General features: G+C 38.6%; 1 protein-coding gene across 4 annotated transcripts in view; it reads left to right on the forward strand.

Annotated features, from left to right (window-relative positions):
* Positions 1-12,084, forward strand: part of LOC131242852 (uncharacterized) — a 47,109-nt gene extending 35,025 nt beyond the window's left edge. For 3 of the 4 annotated variants that reach the window (XM_058241768.1, XM_058241770.1, XM_058241769.1), the window contains 3 exons: positions 9,988-10,074; positions 10,196-10,231; positions 11,483-12,084. In XM_058241768.1, coding sequence (XP_058097751.1) covers positions 9,988-10,074; positions 10,196-10,231; positions 11,483-11,605 — 246 coding nt within the window. In that variant the 3' untranslated portion in view covers positions 11,606-12,084. Of the gene's footprint in view, positions 1-9,956; positions 10,075-10,195; positions 10,232-11,482 lie in introns of all 4 variants that reach the window. The other variant, XR_009169748.1, reaches the window with a different exon arrangement.
* The last annotated feature ends 236 nt before the right edge of the window (positions 12,085-12,320 follow it).

Here is a 12,320-nt window from a genome sequence, read left to right on the forward strand (position 1 = left end):
GTAGACAGCATCCAAATGAAATGTACGAGGCACATACATAAACTGGTCAATAACATTGACTGCATAAGCGATATTAGGACTAGTAACTGTCAAGTATATGAGCTTGTCAACTAACTGCTGATATAATCCTGCACCAAGTAGTAACTTGCAACTATCAAACTGAAGATGATGATTCTGTTTAATAGGTGTATCCAGTGTTCGAAATATCGGTTTCGCGTCATGTATCGCACCCCTGGGATACAAATACATATTGGTTATCGCGTGGGATATATCTGTTGTATTGCATAATGTATCATTGTTTTGGATACATGGGGAAACATTGAGAAATTGATCAAAATTTTCAATGAAACTTCAGTGATTGTTAAAAAAGACATCAATGCACACGCGATAACTTAATAGGTTTTCTTTGTATGGGGTCCTAATCTATGCATTGTCTAACTAAATTGATGCAAGTATATTCAAAGTCTATTCATATAATTTATACATGTAAGAAGATGTGTGGAAACACAAGCAATACATTCAAAAGCAAAGGAAGAATCACTAGATCAGGTTACATACATGTTTGATTTTATGTTTGGACACAAAGATTGCAACTGATTTGCGAGAAATTGGAAAATTTTGATTTTTTTTTTTCAATTTTCCGCCACTTGGCCCATCTCCTCCAAATCTAGAAATTGAAGCTCCCAATCCATGATTTTTCATGGAAAACGTGAAAAATCATGGATATGTAACAATTTGACACTTATTTAACACGATTTATAGAAAAAAATGACTGAAAATCGAAAATGCTCACTGGATAGAACATGTGGGATATATCCCACTAGTGTTTTTCATATCGCACAGGTGGGATACAAGATATATCGTGAGATATATCGGCCAATATCGTTGATGCTTAAAACTCTGGGTGTATCTACTAGTTGAGCTCCGAAATGACCACATTCTTGTAGAAAATCTAGAGTATACTTCCCTTGAGAAATAATGATGTCTCGTTGCAATTGATCTACCTTTATGCACAAGAAATATCCAAGAGACCTATGGTATTTAATATCAAACTCCTTACTTAGGAACTTCCTCAACAACTGAATACCCTCTACATCAACTCCCATAATGATAATATCACCAACACAAACAATGACAACAGTGATACCAACACCTATCTTGAAGAATAGAGTATGATTTGCATTAGTTCAAGTTCAACAATATCCAAATTGCAATATGGCATTACTATGGCATTCCAATTGTAGAATCGTAGGGAGAAGATTGGAGAAGAGAAGAAGAGAGATGGGAGAAAAGGAAAAGAGAGGGAGAGAGCACTTAAGAGCTCTCACACCCTCACCCCTTGTATTATTAGGTTAGGGCTAACAATAATGATGTTTAATTACAAAATTACCCCTCCTAATCCCTTAAAAACTAAGGCCCATGGGCCTAAAACTTAATCCAAAACACATGGATCCCAAGTATAAGAAGTGGACCACTCATCACCATACGTGGCACACTTGTGGACCTCACATGTGATCCACACGTGCTCAAGATAAGGACAAATAACACTCCCCCTCAAGCTAGAGCATAATACCCAACTCGACAAAGAACTGATCTAGATGAGCATGACAGAGAGCGTTCGTAAACATGTTCGCTACGATCTTGGGACTTGACATACGACATGTATATTTCCTTGTTAGCCACCTTTTCCTGAATGAAGTGACAGTCAACTTCAATGTTTTTGGTTCTTTCGTGATAAACTGGATTGTTGACAATGTGAGATGCAGCCTGGTTATTGCAGTACAACCACATCGGTATTATCCACCACGAACCCAAGCTTACACATTCATGTCTGCAACCAAATGAGTTCACATGTTTCATGGGCCATAGCTTTGTACTCTACTTCTGTGCTTGACTGTGCAATAACATTTTGCTTCTTGCTTTTCCTCATAACCAAGTTGCCTCCCACAAACGTACAATAACCTGTGGTCGAATGCCTATCATAGGCGGAATCAACCTAGTCCGTTTCAGAATATCTTCTATTCGAAGATGTCCATTATGCTTGTAAATAATTCCACAACTAGGGGTTCCCTTTAAGTTCATATGAGACACCTGAGGAGCCTGCATAAATTGACTCGCTACACTGACTAGATATGTGATATCTGGTCATGTAATTGTCAAATAGATCAATTTTTCAACAAGCCGACGGTATCTCCCTGGATCATTAAACAATTCCCTTCATCTATACTCAGCTTCACATTAATATCCATAAAGTCAACTGGCTTATCCCCAACAAACTTGCCTCTTCTAACGAATCCATCACATACTTCCTCTATAAGAAGTTGATTACCATCTTCAACCTTGTCACAATCAATACCCAAAAAGTCTCGAAGATAGCCTAAATCCTTCATGCAGAAGTGTTTATGCAAGAACTTCTTTAACTCAGAGATACTTGTATTGTCATCACTAGTAACAATAATATCGTTCACATATACAACTAAGATGATAGTTCTAGTCATGCTTCGACGGACAAAGACAAAATGATTTGCCTGACTGCATTTCATCCCAAACTGAAGTTCCACCTCACAAAATCTATCGAACCACGCATGGGGAGATTGTTTTAACCTATAAGTTAACTTCTTTAGATAACAAACTTTATTAGACCCCCCCTGATTAACAAAGCTAGGCAGTTGCTCCATATACACCTCTTCAAGCAAATCACCTTGAAGAAACATGTTCTTCACATCAAGTAGCTGCAGAGGCCAGTCTAAATAAGCAGCAATGGAGATCGCCATATGAACGGAATAAAGCTTGGCCACGGGGGAAAAGGTCTCAGATTAGTCAACCCTTAATGTCTAAGTGTATCCTATGCAACTAGTCGAGCCTTTAAACGATCCACTAAGCCATCGGGATTGTACTTGACAGTATATACCTATCTGTACCCTACTGCACATTTCCCTGTAGGTAACTCAACTACCATTTGTTTGATTTTGATGAAGAGTAGCCATTTCTTCCTCCATAACATGCTCGTTTCCACCCATTATCGTGAAGAGCCTCCTTGATAGAACGAAGAATAGGCACAAAAGACAGACAGTAAACTGCCGAAAAGAAGGAGATAAGCCATTAAAAGAAACAAAATTAGCGATCAGATGGTTGGTACGGGAACATATACCCTTATGGAGAGCAATGGGCAGATCTTCGTCATTGGGCTGTATTGGTGAAGACTCAAGAGAAGGATCTTTAGGTAGGGTGGCCTGATTGATAGAGGACATGTTGGTATGCTCTCCATCACCTTTCTTGGAACACAGGGAGTAGAACTGTAGTGGAGAAGGGCATGAATGTTACACATGAACTTGCTTAACGGATGAAGTTGTGTCTGGCACCAAAGGAAGGGTGACAGAGCCTTGTTCAAGTTGTAAAGATTTTTCTCGCTCAAAAACGTATGGAGTACTCTCGAAAAATGTGACATCAATTGATACATACCGCCCACGAGTGACTGGATTGTAAGACTTGTAACCTCGTTGAGTCTAAGAGTAACCCAAAAAAACACATTTTACGGCTTTGGGTTCGAATTTATAAAAAACATGGTCAAACTGATGTATGCAGCACACACACAAAAAAACTTTAGGAAAGAGCTGACGTTGGGAATTTATGATAGAAAAAGGAAATTTTCCACCAAAGATTGATGAAGGCATTTTGTTTATCAAATAACATGCAGTTAAAACTGCATTACTCCAAAAACCTTTTAGAACATTCATATTTAACAACAAGGCTCAAACAACCTCAAGTAAGTGACAATTCTTACGCTTCACAACTCCATTTTGCTGATGCATGTGTGCACATGACGTTCAATGAATGATGCTGTGGGAGGAAAGATAGGAATGAAAGAAGTTCGACTTATATTCCCTAGCATTGTTAGATCTCAGAATACATATTTTAGCATCAAATTGAGTTTGCATTTGCATATGAAATTCTTTAAAACATGTAAATACTTAGAACGGTCTTTCATCAAGTATGACCATATCATTCTAGAGCAATCATCCACAAAGATAGCAAAATATTTAAAATCAGACAAACAAAAAACATGAACTAGACCCCAATCATCTAAATGTACTAATGGTTTATCCTGACTTTATCTTCACGAGAAAGAAAAGACACTTTATGATGCTTAACTCACAAGCTTCACACTCTAACCTAGACACACTTGACAAAGATGGGACAAGACTCTTTAAACTATTCAGGGATGGGTGACTATGCCTGAAATGAGGTGAAACGTTGGTCTGCAAAGTTGCTTCAATTCCCTTTATTCCACGATCGAGATAGTAGAGTCCATTTAATTCATGTCCTCCACTAATCATCTTCCTCGTCTTTAGTGTCTGGAACACAATAGGAAGGATAGAATTTGATAGAACAATTTAGGGCTTCGGTTAGTTTATTGACAGATAACAAACTCAAAAGAAATTTAGGAATATACAAAATTGAAGATAATGGGAGCTCTGGGGTAGGATAGATAGTACCAACAACAAATATATTGGTAGATCTACCATTAGCTAGGGTAGCTAGGGTCATAGAGAGGATGGATGAAGACTGAACTAATTGAGACAACAGACTACGCTTACCAAGCATGCGATCGGAAGCACCAAAGTCAATAATCCATAGGAAATTGTTAGAGGAAGTAAAACATGTTGTACCTGACTGAGCAAAAGTAGCTATAGAGGAAGAGGCATGAGTGAAGTGATTTCTTAGAAGCTTGGCATATTCTTCCTTTGACATCGTAATTGTCACCTGAAGTACTTGGTTTAGCATGAGTGGTAGACTTGTTCACATGCCTTTTAGAACCATCCTTTAAACGGACTTGATTAGCCCAAGAGGGCTTTCCCACTAGGTCCCAAGTATCAACTGTGTGATTGTTAAGGCCACGATGTGTGCAGTATTGATTATCATGACCACGACCACGACCACCTCCAAAATCTATGCTATGACCACCCCAAGTATTTCTGCCTCCACGACATCTCTGTGGTTCTCTACCTCTAAATCGACCACCTTGACCTCGACCTTGACTGCCACTACTCTCCCCATCTCCTTTGCTAGATGCAGAGATAAATGCATACCGATCAGATGAGGAGCTCTGTGTGGTTATACTGATTGTACTTTGAATTCTTGCGAATGTTTATGTGATAGATGGGATCTTACTCCCTTCAAGAATTTGTGATCTCATCGGCTCGAATTTGGGACGGTGGCCAGAGAGGAATTTTGCAACATGAAACCCCTAGTCTTAAATCTTAATATTGGTTGACATTGGTTTATACACATTCAATTCTTCTCCCATGCCCTGTTAGGCAGAATAGTACTCCCCAGACTCTTATCTCTGTGATGGAATGAAAATATACTCTGTAGGAGTTCATACATACGTGTGAGATTCTTCTTGCTCAAATACTTCTTCAAGTTATCCTAGACTTCTTTGGCGGTCTTGAAGAAGATAACATTCATGCTAATATGTGGTTCCATACTGTTCCACAAAAATTCCTAAATTTGCGTGTCTTCGGCTACCAAATCATCATAATTTGTTGCAGTTGTATCAGGTTTGGGGGAAGTTAGATATTTACTTTTCGTTCCTCGGTTAGAAAGACCTCTACAGATGTGGCCCACCGTAAATATTTTGTTCTATTTAGTTTAGTTGTTGTGATTTGGAAATGCATCATCTCAGGTGCAAACATAACATTGTTCTTTGATTCATTTCTAGTATCCATCTTGACAGGGAGAAGAACTTCAAATACACATTAGGGAAAAGGATTCAATTGGATTGAATGCCACACATGTAGAACGTAATCAACTAATCATTACCTACCCTTTTTGGCTTCCATTTGTACACCTTTTTCCTTCAATCTGAATCATCAATAATCTTCATGGCACAACTTCAGTGTTCAAATCTGACGACAACCTTCAAATCTGACCATAGATCCAACCGTCGATAAGAGATGGCCAACTTTGACCCATCACACGGTTAGAGCATAAAAGTGGGCCTTACATTGCCTTTGTTGAACATGATCACACTACCCACCGAGTGGTGGTACAACGAGAAAACGTGACTAGGTTAGATCAGCCTAAACACATTAGGGTTTCACCTTGGTAAAAAGAGAGAGATCAAAATAAAAGGAGGGAGAGGAATGAAAGAGAAGAGAAAGGTATTGGATCACAAGGCTTTTATACTAATGTAGAATCGTAGGGAGAAGATCGGAGAAGAGGAGAGATTGGAGAAAAGGAAAAGATAGGTGAGAGCAACTTAGTAGTTCTCATGCCCCTGCCCCTTGTATTATTAGATCCGGGCTAACAATAGTAATGTTTAATTACAAAATTGCCCCTCTTACTTAATCCCTTACAAAACTAAGGCCTATGGGCCTAAAACTTAACCCAAAACATATGGAGCCCAAGCATAGGAAGTGGACCAACCAAAATGGATCACTCATCACCACATTTGGGGTCCACACGTGCTGAAGATAAGGAAAAATAACACCAACCATGCCCTTGGTGATTGCTTTAGACTCAAATGGACTTGTGGAGCTTGTGAACTGTTACCTTTCCAAAAGAAAGAAGAAATCATGGTGAGGGTGCCATGTACACTTCTTATAGATCCCTATGGAGTAAGGCATTTTATATCTAGTTGATGTAAGGGCCAAGAGAGATTTGCAGCTAAATAAAGTAAAACATGCATAGAATTCAATTTGTGAATCGTGGGGCCGAGTAAATCCTGTACTACTAAATGGGTTTTGTAGGGCTCCGCTGCTCCATTGGGCTTGTTTGTCCTTGATTCTGAAAGCCCATTTACATCCTACAACCTTTTCTCTTGAAGGCAATGGGACAAGTTCCTAGGTTTGATTCTCTTTTAGGTCATGCATTGTGTCCAGCATAGCTCCTTTCCACTCAGGTTGTGAGAACTTGTTTGACATGTGAAGGCATAGAAATAGCAGAAAAGGAGGACCAGAAGCCATGATATGATGGTGAGAGAATTATATGAGATGAAATTCAAAATAGGTTGAGCTACCTTGAATTCCAGTCAAATTCTATCTTTGCCATGAATTCCAAACTCCAAAACAATAATGAAAGTAAGTTAATACCCACCTGTGATTAATAATGAGATGATTAACTTTTTTTCCCTTTCCTGGCATTGCACATATTTTGTGAATGTGCTTGAGCCAAATCTTCAATTCTTGAGGTAATTGAACACAATGTTTGTTGTATCCATGATATGGCTCGTTATTATTGATACTACATGGTACCGATACAATATTGGGCTTTAGTTGGGAAACTTCCCAGCATCGGTTGATATGTCGCAATGCATCGTTATGTATCATATTGTATTGCTATGTATTAAAATGTATTACAAGGAATGCATCGCCATGTATCACAATATATCAACAATACCTTAAGTGCGTTAGTCCCCTTTGTGAAAATATTAGAAAAATTGCCAAAAATCCCCCAAAATCTGTTTTTTAAAGAAACGTTTTGCTTTCATTACATTCCTAAGAAAATTTTGACAACTTTTTTAATATTTTGAAAGGAAAGGGGATTTGGTGGTGGAAACCGAAATTGGAGAGTGTTTAGTATTGGAACCCAAATTGGTGTGTTTTTGCAAAATTGAACAGTTTTTTCTCATTTAAATTCATTGGAATCAATGGAATGAAGTTCGTAATTCATGATTTTGGATGTTTTGCGTGCTCAATCAAGAATTTCGTCTTTCGATTTTCGAATTTGGAAAAGTGGGGGAAATCCGAAATTTCTTCCATTTCACCCATTTAACTTGCAATTAGAGGTTGAAAAAAAATTCACGTCAGAGTGCTTAGAGGTTGATCTACAGATTGATGGAACTTTTTCGAATTAAAGTGCTTAGGGAAATCTTGGTTATGGGACTGAGATATTGTGCATTTAACGTGGGCCAACACCTATTCTTTCGTCAAGGGTGGTGTTAATATTACATTGTATCCAATGAAACATCTTCCAACACCCAAATCTAATAAAGACAAGGGTCAGATTTTGTTCATCAATGTAGAAAATTTTAAAGATGAAAGTAAGGAGACTGGCATCATTTATGTCTTGGTCGCAAAAGAAGATACAAACTTATCATATGTTCTGCTTCCTATACAATAGCTCTTTCATGAATATCAAGACTTGGTGCCCTAAGAGCTCCTAACTGGATTTCCTCCTATGTGGAACATTCAACATTGTATTGACTTGGCGCCATGTACGTATATGCCGAATCTTGCGCATTATCGAATAAGTCTAACCAAACAAGTGAAACTCTATTGTTTAAATGGTCTGGCATAAAAAAGTTCAAAAGAAAGAGAGAAGAAAAAGAAAATAGAGGATATGAGTAGAACCAACTACTCAGAAGTTGCAAATGAACATCTCTACAAGAACATATATAAAGAAGATGACTTGTTTATGGTTTATTTTCACAAAGAAAAGTTCCTGAGGGGAATTTATAACAAGCTCAAACTAGATGATTGGCCCATGTCGAGTCAAGATGAAGTTGAGTGATGATATCTATGAGATCAAGTTGCTGGATGACTTAGATATCTTGCTGACTTTCAATATGAAGGATTTGTTCGGATACCATGGTGAGATGTTTGATGTGCAAGATGAAATCATTATTGATATGGGTAAACAATTCCCTAAGAAAAAGAAGGAAGAAGTTGAACAAGTGTTGCGCATGAAGACTACTAATACTCGACAAGATACAATCATTATTTGGGAAATCGAGGAACGAGGCCCATTCTAAATGCACATGGATCGCAGATGACGAATTGAAAAGATTGGATCCGGACCTCTACTAGTATGAAGCGTCCAACTGGCCGGAGTCAAGTTCTTTCCAACACGGGGGAAATGATGTAGGCCCATGTCTCACCATGGGGCGCAACATGTGCTGATTTTGGATTGTTTGCCATTTTTGGAAGATAGGGGGCCTGATGTGGAAGATATGATTGAAAATTTTAGAGGTATTTAGTAGATTTGTTTTTGCTATTTTAGGCCAAATTTTTTAACGGGATTTTTATTATCTTAAATAAATTATAGCTCAACTTGAAGTTAATCTAATAGTTGGGGGGATGTTCATTAAAGATGCATAGGAATTGTCTTTGGGGTTTATAAAAGGGGTGTGGTGGGAGGTAGGCATTCAACATTTCTAAGTTTACTAGTCTTAGTTGATATCACTGTAAGGAGAAATTTCAATTTCAATAAAATTGCTCATTCTTTTGTACTCAAACATTCATATGGGTGTACTTTTGTACTTTTGTGCATTCTTACATTCAGGTATTGATATCTCATTGAATCGATAACCAGGTTACACGCACCGCATATTAAGATGGTCTGCTATGAAAGTGGAAGGTTTGCCTACTGAAAACGGTCATTGAGTTGCACCACAATCGCCTTGACCACACTCTCAAGCTTCTCCTTCCCTACCATTCCAAGCCCTGTTTAGTCGGCTCTTTTTTTAAAAAATAAAAAATAATAATAATAAATGAGGTTCTCTTTTTGTAATGGTGTATGTAACTCAAGACCAGAAATCTGCAATTTGTTGCATGTGCATATCTGCTCATTTTTACATAATCTATTTTTCTTTGTATGTCTGCTAGTGCCAAACTCGTTGATTGTAATCAACCTATGTAATAAACTATTAGATAGCGGTAGATTCTAATCAACTGATGTAATAGTCTATTACATTACGCATGTGGGAGTTTCGTGTCCTTATTGCCGGCCCCAGCCCTGATAAAGGAGGAGTGCATCAGGTTGGCAGCCGGCATCAAACTTATGCAATAACTTTCATCATGAATCTGAACAATTTGACATAGATGATGATGATGATGATGATGTCTGCCAGTGCCAAACACCATGAAAGTTTCCATCATCTGTTCAATCTCTGGAAAAATTTCCATCGAATGTGGACGTGTCAATTCCCTTCTCAGGATTTGTGCTTTCCCCAGATCATGAAACTTTGCTCTTGGATTGCTGCAGCCTTCTCGTCGTGGTTCTCATCGTGGTTCTCGTCATAGTGCTCGTCGTGGTTCTCGTCGTGGTTCTTCAGAACGTGCAGCTGTGAAGGTAGATCCTTTAAATGCAGTTCATTCCTGCACTATAAATAATTCATGTTTATGTTTCTATGTGATCACAATATTTTACTGCTCAAAAATAATGCATGCATCATTATTTCTCTTTTACACAGGCACAAAACGACAGATCCATCGATTCAAGATCCCATGTAAGAAACATTTCTGCATTGGTATCGTTTTTGGCTGCCTATTTCCTATATAACTTGGATATGTGCACATGCATTGGAATTGGACATGGCATGGGTATTTTTTTAAAGGGTGAGAGGGAGGAAGGGCCATGGCTATTTCCTTCAGAAAAGGGATAAGCAAACTATTATTGAAAGCAGAAAATCATAAAACAGGGACTGGGGGAGGGAGAGAGGGAGGGACCTAGATGGAATTCATCAATTCTCCAGCATCCTCATCTTCATTTGAGTCAGTGAACTCAACAGGACCAGCATAGCCATTACAAATAACACAATGGTCTCCTTTGGTGACCAGTCCGATGCCTGCAAGACCAGGATTGCCTCTAGAACTCCCATTGAAGTTCAATTTCCCATCATTAGATAGTGGGAGATATGTGCACTCACAATCTTTAACCTATTTAAAATTGATAATGGAATACCCTTAAATGCTAAAAAAACCCAAAAAATAAGTTTCTTTTAGTGATTAATATAATGAGTTAGAGCTTTGCTAAGCCCACATACATGTGCTATAAAGCTCATGTACATGCCACATCTGCCATCATGGCATAATAGGTCCGAGATCCAATCCATCCGTCAGGATGGCACCACTATATTGGTGCCCCAGCCCAAGACTCAGGTTTATCCACTGGTCAGGTGGGCCACAGTTTGCAAAACAAATGTGCAGATCTGAAAAACTCGGTTGAAGTTTTCTAACCCATCCACCTGTTTCCAAGATTGGGGCCTACATGTTGATTGGACCAGATTTTATTCTTGGGAAAACATGTACAAGGTCGGACCCACCTGCTGAATGGATTTGATCTAGCATGGATGTGCCATACTGGCACGTGTGGTGTGTACATGAGCTTTGTTGCACACATCTGCGGGCTTAGCTCAAGGAGTTAATTCAGATTTTTTAAGGATATGTTAGCCATTGTCTACCTATATGAAGGGCAATAATCAGCAATGGTTGCCATTGGAAAATCTTTGTGAATCCTTTCAGAAGTACCCACATTTCCAGCAAGCATAGAACTCTACCAAACAATAGTCCCTCTTGACTTGGAAAAAGAAAAAGAAAATTTCTCTTCATAGGTTGTCATTTTCATCCAACCAATAGTAAGTTTTCAGAAATTAATTCACAGAAAATACATCTTATCAATTGAAAATGTATGGCGGGGATTGTGTTCACAAATTCTACATTCTTACATTCACCATGGCTTTTACTTGCAAAAACTATAGGTAAGGAGACAGTCAACAGTGGAGCTTGAAATGTTCCGGCAGCGGTGGGATCGAGCTGTGAGGGAAGATGAGGATTGGATTGATCCCTTCAAACACATGAGAAGGAATAGGGCGGCGACATGAAGTATATAGCTTTCACATATTATTCAAGTTTTGCAGGGAATCATTTCCCATCAATTTTTTAATTCTTTTATGAAATGCGATTTCCGTGCTGTGTTTCATCCTGCCCTTGGATCGATGGTTTCGCCTTCGTAGCTCAATGGCCAAGCCTGACTTGCAAAGCATTTGGTGGATATTTCAGCTGTTTTTTTTTTCTTTGTAGTAGGATGCTCGCCTACTTGTACTATTATTGCCAGATATTAAAGAGAGATCAGATCTGATACATATTCACGATGTGGGGGCTTTTGATTTTGTTGTTCTTTTAGTTGGTTTTTTTTTTTCCTTTTCCCATTGTTTTATAGGCCTGTTGACGTTTGTCTGGTTGCATAGTGATGGACGATCCGGAGGTTTTGGTTTCCCTTTAAATGCAGCAGAGCTACAGGAACAAAGAAAAAACAAGAAAAAAAATAAAATAAAAGAAGCTGGTTAAAGCATTTACTGAACCTATGCCATGTCTGAATTCAATTGTTGATTGGTTTCTGTTGCTTTCATGGTTGCTGTACGGCTGTACTGAACTGATATAGCAAACTAATTGAGGTGGGCCCCACTGCATGACCCACTGTGTAGGAACCGATTTTGCGAACTGATTGAGGTGGGCCCCCACCATGCAAATGACCCAGTCAAGGAGCTATGTGGGTCAACTCATCAGCTTTGTATGCCTCACATGTACAAAAATGAT

The sequence above is a fragment of the Magnolia sinica genome, chromosome 4 (genome assembly GCF_029962835.1).
Source record: "Magnolia sinica isolate HGM2019 chromosome 4, MsV1, whole genome shotgun sequence".
Classification (NCBI taxonomy): domain Eukaryota; kingdom Viridiplantae; phylum Streptophyta; class Magnoliopsida; order Magnoliales; family Magnoliaceae; genus Magnolia; species Magnolia sinica.